At 36.0% G+C, this 20,162-nt stretch overlaps 1 protein-coding gene across 2 annotated transcripts in view; it reads left to right on the top strand.

The window, feature by feature from the left end:
* Positions 1-20,162, top strand: part of LOC133522694 (axoneme-associated protein mst101(2)-like) — a 255,262-nt gene that overhangs the window by 176,828 nt on the left and 58,272 nt on the right. For both annotated transcript variants that reach the window (XM_061858106.1, XM_061858107.1), the window contains one exon: positions 14,527-14,583. In XM_061858106.1, coding sequence (XP_061714090.1) covers positions 14,527-14,583 — 57 coding nt within the window. The remainder of the gene's footprint in view (positions 1-14,526; positions 14,584-20,162) is intronic.

Below are 20,162 nucleotides of genomic sequence, written 5' to 3'. Positions count from 1 at the left end.
TCGAAGTTCGGTCGACTTCCTGAACTTATAATACTCGTTATTATTATATTGTGCTTCGCCTTTTCAATAAAACTGAATAATTATTGCTCACTTTGCCCTTTTATAGGACAAGGCAGATTTATTGCCCACTTTCCTTTTAAGCGTTTTCTAAAGACGATATATTGTCACCTCGCGTGATAAGTCCCTACTTTATACACTTTCTAATTCAATTAGAAATTTATGCTTTTATAAAATATATAAAACGTTTGGATTCAAACCTCCCAAATGAATGTTAAATTTGTGTCGCCCGGTGAACTTGTAGTTAAGTAATTCGAATTTTATAGTCCTTCTTTCTAAGTAAAACATCATAATTTATATACACTTAAGTGCTTCCTCCCTAAGCTAGATTATTATAGTGACCTAGAAAGCAAGTGACCGGACACTGGCCTATACTTTGAATTATAATTCCAAGGTTTACCCACGTTGATACTTTTATGTAGTGGCCCACTTGAAAAGTAAGTGTTACTTCACTTTACGTGATCTTAAATGTGGGTCATTTCACATAAAACTTTTTTGTAACTTAATATTTATTGTTGCAATTATTTTTGAATTATCGTAAAGTGACAAGAAAAATATTCACGAACATTTAGTGAACATCAGTGGCAACTTATTTTCTAGTATATGAGCATACTAAAACTTAATACCTACTGACTTTGAGGACAGGCCAAAAATCGGTGTCGCAAATATTCTAGCAACCTGTGTGTTATTAATGCAGTCTATTCTTGAGATAACTTCCCAACAATTAGCACCAACCAACCTTTAAAAAGTGAATAAAATTGAGCAAAAACGTTACAAGCCTGGTTTCCTGCTTTATTCCCTATCGTATTGTTCTGTTCTTGGCCGATTCTCATCGGACACTCGCTCACTTAGAAGCAAAATATCCTAAGTCAGGGAACTAAAGCAACTCAATTTGATTCTTGAATATAATTAGATAAGGATCAACGCAATATTAACTTTTTACTGGTTTGTATCTTTTTGTACTTTTGAACGTGTGAACTGGTGCACAATGGTCTATTGGGAACTCTGAGGTTAAAAAAGCACCATATTCATTCCGCATTGATCGACCAGACCAGCCTCTTGGGCGTTACTTCTCATTGTTTTATTGGCTCATGACATCGTTAAGGTGATATTCGAATTGAGCCTGCAGCAGCAATAATGTTGCAGTATTAAAGTGTATATTTCCTAGAGAAATAGCGATGATGTTGTTGCGACAATGCTTTCGCGATTAGAACGTTCAAGCTGTTACTCATTTTATGAAGGAGTCGACAGTGACATTGCAATGAATAATTCTGCAGCAGTAACGTTTCAGTTGCGAGTGATCGCCTCAACAACAGCGTTACTACGAAATTCCACTGTTCGCAGCGCTTATTATAAAGAAGACCTAAACAACCCGGGTACGACCTTAAACTATGTCCAATAGAGAGGTATAGGCATTGTGAATGTCATCTCTCTTTGTGTGGTACGGCACAGCACAGTCATTCCAGATCTAGAGCAGAGCCCAACTGGTGAAGTACCTCCACCTTACAGAAAACCGCAGCCACATAACACTAGACCCTACTCATATTAGTGTTGTGTTCCTGCCGGTGAGAAAGGCCTCAACGAGAGCCTCAGAGCTCAACGAGGGTGCGGAGTGTTAGGGTCGGCAACGCGCATGTTACTTCTCTGGAGTTGCAGGCGTACATAGGCTACGGAGACTGCTTACCATCAGGCGGGCCGTATGCTTGTTTGCTACCGATGTAGTATAAAAAAACAGGAGACCTCGAAAAACGCTACGAGTGAATTAACTTGACGCTTTGCCAAATACACAAAATTTTACTTGAGATCTCTGATGTGAGACATGGAGCGTTATTTGGTGATACATAAGGCCTTAATGTCCTACACAGCCATTAAATCAAGCCGAATTGGCCTCCTGATCTGCCAAACGGTCGTGTGACGTTCGCACGGCCATTTCTTAATTACTTTCATTGTTGCATTGTATGCAAGCCTAGCACATTGGCAACTTGAGAACGGCCGATTATCCGTAGAGTTTGATTGTCTGTTATTTATCGTTGCAGATTGCTGGTTATGGGAGACTGACGAGATTGCGTGCTTTTATTATTGCGGTTACCTCGTTTTGCTGTTTTTGTTACAGGGCTTAGTTAGTGCGGCTTTTAGCACTATATGTACAAAAGATATAGAAATGATGTAGTCGGGATACAGATCAAACCCCTATTCTCTCGATATTTTCTGTCTTTGTATGGATAGATACGGGAATTGCAGGTGGTTTTAGGAAACCCAGTACCAGCTGGCGCCTATTTCACCAACTTGACAATAGACATTCAGATGTCAATACGACTCAGAAATATACAGAAAATAACAAGACAATCTGTCATTGTCTTGTCATTTTCTGTATATTTCTGGGTCGGTATAAGTACTGACGGCACATAGTGTCAATATTTGCTTGCTGGACCAGCTAATATACGGTCAACTGTCGATCTCAGGGGATTGTGGTGAAACAGGGGCCAGAAGTCTTCCTGTCGCGGTGTAGGAACGCGTTACTTTCTATTATAGAATTTGACAATTTATTTTAAAATTTAAATTCATTCAGTCAAAAGAATGTTAAAATTATCAACATATTATGCTTTGAAGAAGTACGGAGCATTACTAATTCAGCTAACGTATTGTAACTGTGTAGTTTTATGAATGGGAGTTTACTCATTTGTCTCATTCGGTATGCTGAACATTTGCTTTCGACATAGTCGTATATCGCCGAAACTGACTACTGATACTCATCTACACGTGCCCATTGTTACCACGGTTCTGCTGTATTATGAGTAGAAATATGGTTGTTAATATTTTAATATTATTTACATAGAAATTACATTTTTTTTTATTAAAAAGTAATTAAATGTAGGGCACAATAAAAATAAACTAACTTATCTATTAAATAAAACTAAATTAAAACTAATACTAAATAAAATTAAAATATGTCTAAAAAATTTGGCCCCTTTGGCATGGTGCCGAGGATGCTGGCAGCATTTCCCCGCTGTATTGCGATGCTAATACGTTGTGCGAGAAAGCTGCCAGCTCTTCGGTCACCTGTGAAGTCGACCAGCCTTTTAAAAAGTTGTAGAGCATAAATTTACATAGTAAATTTAAAAGTGGAAATATCACTGTCTTGGGTGAGACTTGAACTCACGGCCTCTGGATCGATACTCCAGCGTTCTGCCATCTGAGCCACCAAGACCTCATCCATAGGCAGCAAACTTTTCCACCATATACCCTAGCGACATCTACCGTAAGAACGTTACACTTCTTAGACGGCTACCGGAATTCCAAGTCATATGGAAATTCACCAGTAACGATGTGCTACCCATACTAAATTAATTTTTAACAAGAAGAAACGTCTGCGAACGATGCTATTAAAAAAATGTAGGGTCGTTCGCAGACGTTTCTGCTTGTTAAAAATTAATTTACATAGTAGGATAGTTTGATTATAATAGAATAATAAGATAAAAAGAGGTAAACAATGACAGCATTGGTTTACAATGTTGCAATTCCCTTATAAAATTTTAGACGTTAACTTGGGACATCTTCGAAACACCATCAAAACAGGATTTTTTTAGTAATTATTCGTTAATCGAGTTATTTGGTTTATATTTACTTTACGAGATACTCTGTATTAGGTACGTATTTCATAATGTTTCAACTGTGTTAAACAAAAAATGCTAAGTAAATCCTTGAGAAAAACCCAAACTTGAAAAATCGACAATAGGTTCTCTACCGTAATAAAATGTGAACGCAGAAGAACTAACCTGGGAACGACCATCAAAATGCAAAACGGAACGCAGCCGATCATTCAACTGACATTGACACATCGAATATTTTTCCAGTGCCTAGTGTTTAATATTTTAGTTTAGCATCTAACAGTCTCAAATAGAAATATATTATGTATAATAGGTAATAAATATACATCTAAAATATATAGCAACCGACTTCTCTTGAACCGATAACTTAATATATTATTATTTTAAGAGATTGATTAACCTTACTCGTAGATCACAATTGTTGGCAGAAAAAAAAATCAGGAGCTTCAAACTATCAAACTAAAACATTAAAATACATGAACTATTTATCAATATTACAAAAAAACTACTTCATCGAATAGCGCTTTAAGAGACCGTATGTGCGATGCCATCTCATTCCACTGTTCCCTGCCATTTTGAACAGATTGCCAGGTTACAGCAGTAAGTTTACACTAAACCGATATTGTATAGGAATAGGCATGCACTTACAGAATTGATATCTGCGTTAGATAAGACAGTAAAAACTTGCCGTATAACGTTAATAATGAGTTAATGAAACATGAAATATAGCACTAGGTCTGTAGAAACCGAAATCGGAATAGCGTCACGTAGTATCGTTCTCATGGATCGCATGCTTTGAATCTTTAATTGTTTATTGCTAAACGAATGTGCTGAATTTTTATTGGGTTTTAGCGTAGGGCCATGCGTTAGGTTGGCTGGGTTGCATAACAATTTTAGTTGGTACTGCTTTCAGTCAAAATGTTAATAGGATTTACGACATTACTTAAGATAAAAAAAATGCATGCATATCATTGAAAATTTGCTATGATCTTTTTTACTCATATCTATTTAATTTTTTTTGGTTAAATTATTTTTAGTAGCTACGTTTTCCTACATATAGGCTGAAGTTTAAACGTTGGGATACCACTAAGGGGCTTACTTGGCGATGATATCTTTTTCTTAAGAGCAATTTCCACCAACCAAGAGATGGCAACTAGCAACTTCAAATTATGTTCTTATATCGATTTGGTCAAGCCTGACCAAAGATAATAGTTTAGTTTAGAGTTTCGATAATCTTTTGTCTCAGTACGCTTGAGTAGACTACAAATTAATTAAGCAATTAAAAAACCAATAGAAACTAGCACTATTACTTTGTACTTCGTCCGTGTCCGATACAGGCTAGTCCAGTTTCATAATCGAGTCCTTTACCGGGTTCGGATCCAGTTTTTCCACGCAGAGTACAGTTAGCGCCGACTAAGGAAGGTGGCTAAGATTTCCCGCAACCTGAGTCCATGTGAATGCGAGCTTCCTTGTCGCTTGAAAGCGATACTGGGTAATATGCGTGTAACTGTACTTACGGTATTGCAAAACTATTATCATGATGATCATTCAAAATCGGAAAACGAAATGAACAAGAATTATTAGTAGGTGAAAAAAACTTTTACCAGCCGAAAGAATGACTTTTATTTTCAGTGCGAAACTTGACAAAACCGTACATTTATGGATTCGCTTTGATGATTATAATTTGACCGCCTGTCACTGGACTTTTATTCAGTGACCCTATAGAATGCAATTTATGATAAATGGTAAATGCCGGCTGAAATTTATATTAAATGTTAATTATTGGTGAGGACATGCATCCAAACTCGTTGTTTGTTGTATTATTGTGTAGAAAAATGATTCTCTGATCTGATCATCTAATAAATCCAGTTTACAAGTATCTAAGATAATTTCCGTACACGGCGGGAAGAGCTTGATAATTTGAGATATAAAATTGAACACATTTGAACCTCATGTACTTCTATTTTCAGTTCAAATTTCTTCAATTTTATATCTCGAGTTAACTTCTTCCCGCCGTTTACTGATTTTATCCCAGTGTTCTGTATAAGTACATTATGAATATTATGATGATTTCTTAGTCATCAAGCACCATTGTCAATTATGATGCACGCAAACAAGACAATGTCGTGTCCACTTGTTCAGCAGCCCGCTGAATACAAATGATGTCATTATGTAATTCGCGTCGTTTACGTTGATGTTGCTTTAACATGTTACATTGTTCGCGTGAAAAGTGAAATGGTGGAAAGTTAAGTAACTTTTAAAGCTACAAGTGTATGCCGTTAAAGGGCCTATGACCCTTATCGGAATATATGTGACCACGGCCTGCAAAACGTCCCATGTGGTCGCTGGCCTTAAGGACGAGATTTGCTTGTATCTTTATACGAATAACCTGTCAAGGCGTCCTTATGGCAAACGAAAAAGTGGGACGTTTTTCCGGCCACGGTCGCATATGTGTAATGAGTATACTAGTTTATATTATATTAAACATAGTGTGATCGCTGCTATTTTCAACATTAAACAAAATTATTTTGTTATTTTCAGTATTCAATTTCAGTTGCATCATTTACACGATGTATAAGTAGGCATGCAAGCAATAACATGTCGATCATCGTAAGCATATTGATTTGAACTATAGGATAGGACAACCTTACGTAAAATTCGCATAATGATGCAATTATATTGTTTTTTGACCGGATTCCACCATATCTTGTTACTCCTCTCACCTTTACATAACGGCTGAAAGGGAATGTCAGTCTCATAACCTGTGTCAATTACTGGTCAAGTGGTCCAGTGCTTATCAATAGTCTACTTTATCACTATAGTCATAAGGACTTAAGATGGTCAAAGGATAGTCGTATGATCTTTTGTGGCTTGAGTGGCTTATTGGCTTATTATTTTATTTGCATAAAACGTCACAAGATTTTGGATGTTTTGGGTTCATGAATACTCAGTAGGTACCTACATTGTTTAATTGTACCTACGTATCTTTGTTTTAAGTTACTGGAATGCGAAAATAAACCTTGTTTCGTGGGACTTAAAGTGATTATCCTAAAACAAGAAGCACACACGCGTGTATTAAAGGAGAGTATTATTGAATTGTTAATATTTTTATGTGGCAAAACCAGTCTAGGCATCTGTCGGTCACCTGTTGCAGGCAGCTGAAGCTAGCCGTGTAATTTAGGCATGTTTTTGTTTAAAAACTGGATGAAGTGTGCTGTTGTAACCGAAATAGCAATGCAGATGTATTGAACTACTATTATATTAATAAGTTTAGTAATAGGAAAATAATGTTTTCAAGTATCGGTATCTCTATTAAATTTACGTTCTATTTCTTTATAAATATACCCTTAGACTTGTAAAACACGTTACCGTTTCACTTATACAACTAGCAATTAGCTTTGTGTAGGTGATGTCTTAATTACTGGTACTGCACACGCAAAGTTTTGAACATAGGTATTTACAAGTTATCAGTCGTTAGAAATTGATTTTGAAGAAGGTATAGTATGAAGGTAGGTATATGAGCCACCGTGTAGCGTCTCTTGAGCGTCTCCTGAGTGAACTCTATGGCTGCTGCTCGACGAAGCGTTGGCGCAAGTGGCATTTTGCATAGCGCCTAGATGTCGACACTCATAAGACGCTAGTGTAGGGTGGGCTTATGTACTTACTGCGTTGACGATGTTTTTAGAGTAAATAGATCTGACGAGGACAAAATCTCAAAATAATGAAGTAATTTACAGTTGGCTAATTAATTGCCTTTAGTAAAATATCCATCCCACAAGATCCTTTGTTAATCATAAATATAGAAAAATCCTAATTTATTTTTGAATATTATTTCTATTTACCTTTACAACACTAAATGGGGCTTAACTGATTGCTAAAACAAGATCAAGTAATATTATACAATGGGTGATTGATAATGTATCACCCGCGGAAGATGAAATGAAAGCACCTGTTGTAAGCGTCCAAATGGCGATGGTCGAATTATTCAAATGAGTGCGAGACGGCCGTGAGAAATCTCTTGGACGTGATGTTTTCTGGCCAAAGTGCTAAGATTTAGCGATTTTAAGTAAATAAATCTACCTGCTTAGAATACCAAGGACAGAACAAAGTACTGCATTCCCGCGATGAAATGTTATTTAAGCATTGGTAGACTATTTTTATCGAGTTCCAAAACTTTGGTTGTTGCTTATTAAATAATAAATATATAAATATTATAGGAAATTATTATACAAATTGACTAAGTCCCACAGTAAGCTCAATAAGGCTTGTGTTGTAGGTAGCTGACCTAGACAACGATTTATATAGAATATAATTATAAATACTTAAATACATAGAAAACACCCATGACTCAGGAACAATCCGTGTTCATCACACAAATAAATGCCCTTACCAGGATTTGAACCCGGGACCATCGCTCGGGTCACTACCCACTAGGTCAGATCGGCTTATATGGGTTCATATCTTCATATCTGTCTAATTATTTATTATGCAGCTCGTTCATCCTACCTAAACACATTCATAGCCTTCTGCATTGACCTTCGTGCAGGCAAACATGGAAGGATTACAGACGTGCTTCTGAACATGAGGATGAAAAGCACTCGTCAGGTAATGATCAACAATATACATATGTTCGAAAGTGATAACAGCACAGCAAAAGGTATGCATTTCACAAGAATGAAGACATGGGAAATCTGAAGAATAGTGGATTCGCTTTTCAATGTATGAAGAAAACGTACTTCGCTTATAACTTAGATCATATCCCCTACACATGTATGTATGTTAGAACATATCAAGAGAAGAAAGATGATCGCAAAAGATGAATAGATATTAATGCAAAACGAGATTGCAAGAAATATTTTTATTAACCCCATTAGTTACGCAAGATTGTTTCTATAAATACGTTTCAAAGGCAATAACGGAAACACAGGAATGACTTTAGATTTCTATTTAATCTAATTGATGTTTTAAATATAGTTAAACATTTTATTGCATTATACTGATTGAAGTTGAAAGCTAATTTAGACGAGAAATTAAGTGTTTTTGTAAGAGCAAGTCATTATTTAACAATGTATTTTGCAGGCAGACTAAGTAGGTTCACCATGTCCATATACGGGAGAATCAACTGTGGATTTGATTTACCTCATTTAGAGGTTACTGGTTGCCCTGACAGATTACTTAAAAGATAAGGCAGATTTAGCCTGTTTGTCGAATATATGTCGATATTTCATCAGTAGAGATATTATTAATATTACAACAGGAAACTTTTAAATATCTCAATTAATTGTTCGTTTTTGTAGTAGGTAATGATGTAAAAATACTTAAGTACCGAGTTACAGCGCGACTTACGTGGGCGATGACTCGCGAATGCGACGCGGCGCGGCGGCCCAGCGGCATTCGGAGATCGCCCACGTAGGACACTTCCATAGGTATCAAAGGATTGAATTCACCCGCGCCGCGCCGCGCCGCGCCGCTTCGCGTTCGCGAGTTATTCGCTCAAGTAAGACACTGCCTTAGAGTAGATAGTCCGGATATGGCTTAAATAATATAGACCATGCCTCCATCAATCACTTAACTATCGAGCAATAATGGAATTTCACTCTTTATCTACCGTGCATTATTTAAGGTATAGACATGGTAATTTCCCGTCAAGCTTTATCCGCGTTATCAGCAAAAAGTCGTAGGGCGCGGCCGCTTTCTTACTTGCGCAACTCTTACGTCATTTGACACCCAGGGACAAGACATGAAGGGAATGATAAATATTTATGCATTTTCACATTTTCTTTTAGTAAAAGTTAGTTGTGGGAGTGAGTTGCATCACTAATAGGACTTGACGTCTAATTATGATAATGGTGATGTTGTTTATTTTTATTTATTAACAATTAGTGAATGATTTATGATTAAATAATGATATCGTATGCGAATGTCTTGTTTGGATTATAATTAAGATGTTACGGTAAATAACTTTTTAAAATTACTTTTAACAAGGAACGTAATGTTACCAACCTTATAATTATATAGTGTAAAAGCACGTAAAATTATATACAAGTAAACTGCTGGTATGTGTGTAATTAAAACTACAAACTTCGTTACGATTATAAGTAATTGGTTATGAGTGTTATCACATGATTACTTAATTATGATTGTATTTAATAGTTAATTATTATGTAGTTATTTAGGAAACACGAGTTAGTTTAAAGTTCGATTGATTTGTCATGAAAAAGAAATGTTTTATTTTCTGTTTGATTTATTTTGACAGTTTCTGTTTATATCAACTATCTAATTATAGTAATTACCCGACCAAACCTCTAAATAATCGATCCAGGTATTGCATATTTTACTTTAGCGATACATATGAAAAACTGTCGCTAATTTACAAATGATTTAACCTACTCGGATATCGATAGAATAATATAACTCCGTCAGTCTCAAAAACACGTCGATTTACTTAAAACGCATAGGAGTCACAATTGATAATTGCATAATGCCATCGCGTGCGCTACGCCGTTCCATCCATAACGGACTTTCCAACATAATTAATAGTTCCAAGTTTCACGCATCAGCTTATTCGGTTCATTTGGATTTGAAAGCTTGGCGTTTTAAATGGTTTCAGTTTTCGAAGTTCTTCGTTGCCTTAGTGTAATTAAAGCGTTGAATTTTCGCAGTGATTCATGTTGATGTATACTTCTTTGAGTTTCGCGCTTTGGATGACTGATACGTAGGAGTACCTATACAAGATTTAATAAGTCCCTGTTTTAGCATGCCCATTAGCCGATATAAGTCCGTCATCCGGCAAATATTCGTCTAACATACACATAAATATGTTAATATACTAATAAACTAAAATAGGTAACTCGCGCACCGAGGGTTCCGTACAAACTTTCAATTATCTCATGTCGTAACAATAGGCACGAAAAATCTCTTTTGTCTCAACTATGAAAAAAATATTTAGAATTTGAGGTTTTTTAATTGATACCCCACTTGACCTAGTAGCGTAGTAGGTAAAAAGAGTTTGAAATTTTGCCCCCTCTCCATATTGAGCATTTTCCATAGTGAATAAAAAATAAAAATAACACTTTCAAATGTGTCTGGGTTAGCGTCGTTCATAGCTATTACAAATTTCAAATCGATAGCTCAAGTAGTATTTAGCAATGTGACAGACGGACGGACGGACGGACGACAGAGTCGCACCATAAGGGTTCCTTTTGTACCTTTTTTGTACAGAACCCTAAAAACAAATAGATAGTTGTCTAATCAGATTACTTTTTCAATTATCGCTTGTCACACAAAAAATGTTACTTATTGTACAGGAAACACAATTTTCCCTATGGCTTACTAAAGTCATCCGTGAAGTCATGTTACCGACAGTGATGATTGTTCCGATCAAAATGCAAGCGGCATGGAATGATGCCACACAGTCTGGCATGCCATATCAGATGTGGTTGCGATTCATTGCCTCCAACCATATATGGAGAGATATTAATTATAGCCGTATGTTGTATTGAATTAGACGACTGATTCTTGAACTGTATTAGTGTTCTTGAATGGATTTGCTGTCGCATGAAGTATATAAAATTACGTTTTCTCGGATTGAAATGACAACAAAATTGGACATGTCCGCTACACTTTCTCAAGTTTCTTTAGATCTATAGTCTAGACCTAATAAGTCCTTCTCATAATTGACAGTCTAAATGCTTACAGTGCCTGCGTAGTTTGTCAAAGTTTGATTAATAATTGAAAAATGATTCTAAACTGAAATAGGCGTCATATACCTCCGAAAGAAAAAGTGGCCATAGCCTCACATGACCTCTGCCTATCGCGAATACCGAAATTCGCAAATCTCGGGCATCTTTCTCTTTTTCTCCATAGGGGCGTAATTAGAATGACAGATATAAATGCTCGAAATGTACGAACTTTGAGTTTCGCGGTTATACTCGTATCCCAGGCCTACTGGTTTATTTTTGTTCTAAAGGGTCCAAGAATGGGCCGAACATAATATTTTCAATCATTGTTATTTAAATAATGATACGCTTACTATTCGAATAATAGCTACAAACATCTGAAGAAGTCAAATCTTATTTATTATCTGTTTTTAGGGTTCCGTGCCTCGCAAGGAAAAAAAACGGAACCCTTTTAGAATCACTTTGTTGTCCGTCCGTTCGTCTGTCTGTCTGTCAAGCCCCTTCTTCTCAGGAACGCGTGGAGGTATATACTCAGGTCTACTGTCCTTTGGAGCTGTCAAAAAATCAAACTTCTAAGCCAACGCAATCAAAAGATACAGCCGTTTATGCCGCAAATTTCCGCAAATTTTCGACACTCGCAAAGGAATCAAAACCTACAAAGTACTTCCCGTGAACTCATAATCTTGAAATTTGGTACGAAGCAACGTCTTATAGCACAGATACAGGAAAAATTGCAAAACCGTACTTTTTTCTTACATCATATAATAATTATATACCTACCTACAGGTTTGTACGGAAGTCCGACTCGCACTTGGCCGGTTTTTTAATTGAATACACATAATATTACTGCAAATCTCTTATATGAAGTGATAAATCATCAGCATCACTATCATAATTCACTTCGAACAAATTGCCATGACTGTGCCATTTTTAACTACTTAGGATAATTTTATCGAGCTGACAACGTAACCGAAAGCGTCATAACGTTTGAAAGGCGTCAATGTATTCGCAAATCTCTCGTTGACCATAATTGCACATCCTCAGTGCCAAGTCATTTATCATATGACTAGCTTCCGACCTTTTGATCATCTTTAAATCTATCTTAATAAGGTTCATAATTCCTTGCTATTGCTAATCTACTAAAACACTGACAATCTTAGTTATTCTGTTGGTATAAGCGTTGAATCAATTTATTAAGGTTGAAAATTGTTTGATTGGGATGCAGGACGAGATGGCCCATCGATGTGAGATCCCGGATGCTGTACAGTCATACTCATTGCTTTCCTGTATCCTGCTAGGTTAATGCGTCTGATGTTACTTTTTTGTAACTACTGAACTGGTTGTGTATAGGTTCTGCGTAATACTTAGATTCTTGCACAGTGTTTTATCTCTCCTTTTTAGGGTTCCGTAGCCAAATGGCAAAAAACGGAACCCTTATAGATTCGTCATGTCCGTCTGTCTGTCCGATTCTGTCACAGCCACTTTTTTCCGAAACTATAAGAGCTGTACTGTTCAAACTTGGTAAGTAGATGTATTCTATGAACCGCATTAGGATGTTTACACAAAAATAGAAAAAAAACAATAAATTTTGGGGGTTCCCCATACTTAGAACTGAAACTCAAAAAATCTTTTTTCATCAAACCCATACGTGTGGGGTATCTATGGATAGGTCTTCAAAAATGATATTGAGGTTTCTAATATCATTTTTTTCTAAAATGAATAGTTTGCGCGAGAGACACTTCCAAAGTGGTAAAATGTGTGTCCCCCCCCCCGTAACTTCTAAAATAACAGAATGAAAAATCTAAAAAAAATATATGATATACATTGCCATGTAAACTTCCACCGAAAATTGGTTTGAACGAGATCTAGTAAGTAGTTTTTTTTAATACGTTATGAAATTAAAAAAAAAAAATTTTTTTCATCATACCCATACGTGTGGGGTATCTATGGATAGGTCTTCAAAAATGATATTAATGTTTCTAATATCATTTTTTTCTAAACTGAATAGTTTGCGCGAGAGAACCTTCCAAAGTGAAAAAAAGTGTGTCCCCCCCCCGTAACTTCTAAAATAACAGAATGAAAAATCTAAAAAAAATATATGATATACATTGCCATGTAAACTTCCACCGAAAATTGGTTTGAACGAGATCTAGTAAGTAGTTTTTTTTTAATACGTCATGAAATTAAAAAAAAAAAATTTTTTTCATCATACCCATACGTGTGGGGTATCTATGGATAGGTCTTCAAAAATGATATTAATGTTTCTAATATAATTTTTTTCTAAACTGAATAGTTTGTGCGAGAGAACCTTCCAAAGTGAAGAAAAGTGTGTCCCCCCCCCTGTAACTTCTAAAATAACAGAATGAAAAATCTAAAAAAAATATATGATATACATTACCATGCAAACTTCCACCGAAAATTGTTTTGAACGAGATCTAGTGAGTAGTTTTTTTTTAATACGTCATAAAATTTAAAAAAATTTTTTTTCATCAAACATATACGTGTAAGGTATGTATGGATAGGTCTTCAAAAATGATAGTTAGGTTCCTAATATCATTTTTTTCTAAACTGAATAGTTTGCGCGAGAGACACTTCCAAAGTGGTAAAATGTGTGTCCAAAGTGGTAAAATGTTGAACAAGATCTAGTAAGAAGATTTTTTTTTAATACGTCTTAAATTGTACGGAACCCTTCATGCGCGAGTCCGACTCGCACTTGGCCGCTTTTTCTCATACAATGTAAACTTAAAGTTAATGGCAGATATGTAAATTATACATAAGTAACTTCTTCTCACTATATTTTCTTCAACAAAAACTAATACTTAAACAGACATAGATATAGGTATGTTACTTTGTTGTTTAGGCCAAGTATCATGTTATCAACATGTCGTTTTAAAATCAGAACGTAACTGCGATGCGATTTTATAGGGCGGCTTTTTGTGCCTCTAAGGGCCTCTGAGCATCGGCGTCTAGTCAGCGCTATGGAAAATGGCGTCGCTGCGCACTTGCGCAGTTGCACCAACGTTGCGTCGAGCAGCAGCCATAGAGCTGACTAGACGCCGACGCTCGGGAGACGCTAGTGGGGTATCTCTGAAGTATACTCTAGTAAGATTAGAACTTTTAGAGTCACAGAAACCATTCTTCAATTAAAAAGTTGTTAAAATTTGGTTTTCCGTTTGTTTCAGGCACCAAGGATGGAGTGTGGTGCCGCTGAGCTGAGCAGAAAACTACGAGTCGACCAGGTAACTACAATTCTTTAATGTGTAAATTATGCATAGCAACCGCTTTATGGTTTCTAAGACCTAACATTAGTATTTGCTGAGCAAAAGTATTACCAAAGAGGAAAACTAGACTATACCTTTTACAGAAAACTTACACCGAGTTGACAGGTTTTCTAATGCGCTCCAGACGCTATCAGTAAGAGTGACATGAATAATTACTGCCATTCCTTCGTTTTTAGGGTTCCGTACCCAAAGGGTCAAACGGGACCCTATTACTAAGACTCCGCTGTCGGGCTGTCCGTCCGTCCGTCTGTCTCCAGGCTGTATCTCATGAACCGTGATAGTTATCCAGTAGAAATTTTTACAGATTATGTTATTTCTGTTGCCGCTCTAACAACAAATACTAAAAACAGAATATATATATTTTTTTAATACCACGTCGGCGGCAAACAAGCATACGGCCCGCCTGATGGTTAGCAGTCACCGTAGCCTATAGACGCCTGCAACTCCAGAGGTGTTACATGAGGGTTGCCGACCCTTTAAAAACCTGTACACTCCTTTTTTGAAGAACCCCATACTGTATACCCTCGGGAAAAACTCGAAAATAAATATTTCTTTCCAATCTCGAGGTTCTCATCCAATCACCGAAGATAAGCAACGTCGGGCGGGGTCAGTACTTGGATGGGTGACCGTTTTTAAAGATAATGGTACGGAAGCCTTCCTGTGCGAGTCCGAATACACTGTCAATAGTAATGAACCGCTAATTAGTTAAACGTGATGTAATTAATTACTGACATATTGTGTGATCTATAAACGTAAGAGCAAATGCAAGGTTACTGTTAACTTCTGGTATTCCCACCGGCTTGCCCTTTAAGATCCCCGTTACAATACAGAATGTACATTCGTTATTCACTTTCTAGTATTCCACTCAGTATCTATTTGACACCTGTCAAATAACAGTAGGTCGGCTCAACCGGTTTGCCACCTGTTAAAAAAAAAACAAACATGCGGCTTGTGTTCTTAGCGAAGCCAATTATGCCAGTTCGATTACCTACTTGTTGAACGTTTAATATTATAATTTAAAGTACATGTATGTCAATATTGCTCTTTTAAATTAAACATGATATAATTTTATTTATCTTGAACGGTAATTGGACTTACTGTCACGAAAAAAATAATTATATAATGTATGTTGTTTGCGAAAGCCTTTTATCAACAATAATTTATTACCTTACAAAATTCGAAGTCCGTAGATGTGTAATTTTGGCCTGTGATTCAGGTGCTCAGTCTCTTTTAGGGTTCCGTACCAAAACGGGACCCTATTACTAAGACTCTACTGTTCGTCCGTCCGTCCGTCTGTCACCTGGCTGTATCTCATGAACCGTGATAGCTAGCCAGTTGAAATTTTCACAGATGATGTATTTCTGTTGCCGTTATAACAACAAATACTAAAAAGCACAGAACCCTCGGTGTGCGAGTCCGACTCGCACTTGTCCGTTTTTTTATTTATAATAACCAACACATACTTGTTAAATTAGTTTTACTCCTGGACTCTTCGTGTCCTAAAAATATCGAAAAAACGAATCCTCAGAATATGTATTCTTTTTTCAGACAATTTAAATGAAACATTTATATTTTGGAATTAAAAAAGTAAGTTAACTTAACACACAGCTGGTGTTAGAATCCGATGAAAATCGAATCGTATCAATCGATAGCCGCGAGCGGTTTATGTAACGGTAACGCGTGAAGTTAAAATGTCGAACATCGATTAATCGAGTCGTAATATCGATACGTTATCCAATAAAAACAAGAGCGTAAACGGTAATCAAATGATATTTTAAATTACCGGTTGGCTTTTATTCGGTTCTAGAGGTCAAGTACAACAAAGGAAACGGGTATGTGCGATAAACTCCAAACTAATTAATGAATTGTTGGATAAAATAAACTGGAATGATTTTAGGAGTATTGCTTGTCCGATTTTGTTGTACGAGAAGCTACTTAGTGTGTTTAGTGATATCTATGAGCAAGCAAAAACTAATATATGCAACAAACAAAAGCGAAAAACAGAACGGTGGATAAACAGTACAGTTTATAAGATGATTAAAAGACGGGACGAACTATTTAGAGTTTGGAAATGTAACCCAAAAAGTGTTACTAATAGACTAAATTATACGAATTTTAGAAACTTAACTAATAGGTACATATACATGTCTAAACAACGTTACAAGCAAAATGAAATAAAAAATTGTGAAAATAATGTTAGAAAATTATGGAATACTATAAATAGTTGGTTGGGGGCCCCAAAGCCCACTGTTGATTCAGTAATATTAAAATATTTAGGTAAAACGGCCTCGGCGCCCATTATATGTACAAAATTTGCTAAAACTTTTACAGAGGAAATATGTCAAATTAAACACAACTGCAACATAAAGTTTTTGGAACGTCAAACTTATATCAAACCATGTAATGTGAGTTTTAGGTATCAAAAAGTAAGTAATATACATATTGAAAAAACTATTGGAAAATTAAGCAAAAAATCCGCGGGTGTAGATGGAATAAGAATACAGGACTTAAAATACATACAGAAAAAAATTAGTCCCGTTTTAGCAAATTTCGTAAATATGTGTGTGCAAACAGGAAAGTATCCTGAGAAATTAAAACAATCCATAATTAGGCCGATATATAAACAGGGTAGCCATTACGAGTACTCAAACTATAGGCCAATAGCTATCTTACCGGTTATTAATAAAATTATGGAAAAAGTTATTGTAAATCAGATCAGTATGTTCCTAGAAAAACATAATGTTATCTCGGATTCGCAGCATGGCTTTCGGAAATCTAGAAGTACTTCCACAGCCTTAGCACGATTCTCAGATGAAGTTTGTCGAAATTTAGATAGTGTCAGGTACGTGGGGGTGCTTTTTATAGATTTCAAAAAGCATTCGACACACTGGATCACGAACAGCTACTGCAGGCGATGGATGAATGTGGGGTTCGTGGTCCAGTGTTGGAGTGGTTCCGTGCTTACTTGAAAGGTCGGACTCTCCGAGTCACTATCGACGGAGATAGCGGAGAGGAGGCACACGTGCAATCGGGGGTACCTACCGGCTCGGTCTATGGTCCACTGGGGTACATCATGCATGTAAACAGTGTGACAAATGTAGTGCGGAACTGCTCCACCTACATGTATGCTGATGACACATGCCTACTTTATGCTGACAAAGACCCTAACATCATACAAACATGTATACAGGAAGATTTTGAAAATATACTCAAGTGGTCTCACGATAACGGAATCATTTTGAATACAGAGAAAACAAAATTTTTGCTTATAAGTTCCCCGTATACTAAAAAATACCATAATCCTGTTCAAATTATTGGTCACACATATGATTGTTTACATACCAACAAACATAATTGTAAATGTAAAATAATAGAAGTAGTTCAAAATTTCAAATATCTGGGTTTAACTATAGATAGTCACATGAATTGGAAAATACATATAAACATAGTGTGCAATAGGCTAAGGTCCATATTATGTAAAATAATTAGCTTAAAAAATATTGTAAATAAAAAAATATTACGTATGTTATATCATTCACTGGCTGACGCTGTAATTGGATATGGATTGATAGCCTACGGACGTACTTTTAAAACCTATTTAAACCATGTGCTTAATTTACAACTGAGACTGTTAAAAAATATTACAAACGAAAATACCATAAAAACCTGTAAGAATGATAACGTAGCCTTATTCAAAACATTAAGCGTCTTACCAGTGCATGACAAGGTTAGATATTTATTAGCAACTGATCAGTTTAATTGTTCTGAGTTTAAAACGCCGCGAGTGTACACACGACCGCAAAGAGGGTTAGAGCGCCGTAGGTACGCGGAGCCCACCGCCAACAACTACTATGGTGAACGAACGCGCAGCTATCTCACACCGCGAATTTTTAACAAAATTTCCTTTGAAGACGAGTGTAGCAGCAAAAACGTGTTTAAAACGAAACTGAAAAAGTTGCTACTAAATACCTCAACTCAAAACGTGCCTCAACTTAAAAATAAATAAATAAAATATATAAAAAGATCCCAAGCTTGGGCAACTAGTTTTTTCAGATAAGAAAAACAATACACACCTACATACATACATATAATACTTAGAATAAGTCATATTCATAAATACTTAGATAAATAAATAGTACATAAGATAAGATCGGGTACACAAAAACTGTAAGTGAGTGCAACATTCGCCGATAAACGTTATGTTTGGCGAAATATTATGTAAATATATATTGTACCAACTTTTTTTGGATAAATAAAATAAAAAAAAAAAAAAAAAATAAAAAATATTAGATTTTTAACGATCATTTTTTTGACCTTACAGTTGATAAATCATTGTTTAAAAATAGGGATTTCGGGTCAAGTTGTTGTTTATTTGGTTTATAAACAGTTGTTATAAATTGCGAAAAAGTTATGTGTACTGTGTTTAAAATAACATTTTTAGAGCTACAAGGATGACGTCCAACCGTCTATGATAAGTACATACATTATTTATGAACCGTTTTTCGATAAGAGCCCTTACATAATGGTTCCTTAAGATATTCGAAATGATTTTTTACTTAAAATAAAGTATATTTGTTATTTCAATGCTATATGCTCGAGTGACTATTCTAGTTCGTTCGTGACCATTCGTTGCATAAAACGTATTTGTTGTGGTCCTTCTGTTCTCAAGTGCCCATCCTCATTAGTTTTCCTGTGTTACTGTCCCATCACAGTATACAAAAGCTCTTATAGTTATAATAATAAATATCTTTGTTCTCTTCCCCCTGTTCTTAAGTGACCATCCTCATTTTATGTCCAGTTTCCCCGTCAACGTATACGGGCCTCTTAATTCAATTACAGTTACCGACTTTAATATTCTTGGCATCATCAACTTAAGAGTAATTATTTAGTCGGTGGAACATCACTAACTTAAAAAAATGTCTGTTGTACGTAGGTATAGCCCTTATTCTCAAGTGGCCATCCTCATACGTTGTGCAGTTTCTCTGTCACCGTCCACAGGAGTCCACATTAAGCCTGTTTAAGATAATCGCCTCGTAAATTACGCGACCTCCTTTCTACCGACGATCGATTGTTAAAATAATTATCTGTACGATCGCTTACGTTGTGCAATGCGACGATTCTAGTCGATGCGTAAGTTCTTGTTATAATGAGTCTATTATAATGGCTGTTTTATCTTTGTCTAGTCGGTTCTGACCATGTTTATGAAGCTGGCTCTGAGTTTGTATCCCAGTATGTTTGTTTGTTTGGTGATCATAAATATTTGTACCTGAGTTATGGTCAATGTGGCGAAGACCGTATATTAGGTGAGACCGTCTCTTTCGTCGCTTTTAACTCTTACGTTAGTAGGTATACATATTCCATAAATTCCATTTACAGATGGTCGTTAAAGCAGAGGGAGCGAAGTACGTCCTTCCTGACTGAATTATTTAAGTACGAGTATGTATAACGTAACTAAGACCTTGTAGCATTTAATTGATGACTGACCTGAACTTCTGGCTTCTGCTGGGCAAGCGGAGATAGTAAAGATTCTGTTATAA

The sequence above is a fragment of the Cydia pomonella genome, chromosome 11, assembly GCF_033807575.1.
Source record: "Cydia pomonella isolate Wapato2018A chromosome 11, ilCydPomo1, whole genome shotgun sequence".
Lineage (NCBI taxonomy): Eukaryota > Metazoa > Arthropoda > Insecta > Lepidoptera > Tortricidae > Cydia > Cydia pomonella.
Note: the sequence above shows the minus strand (reverse complement) of the source record. Positions and strands in the feature narration are given on the sequence as shown.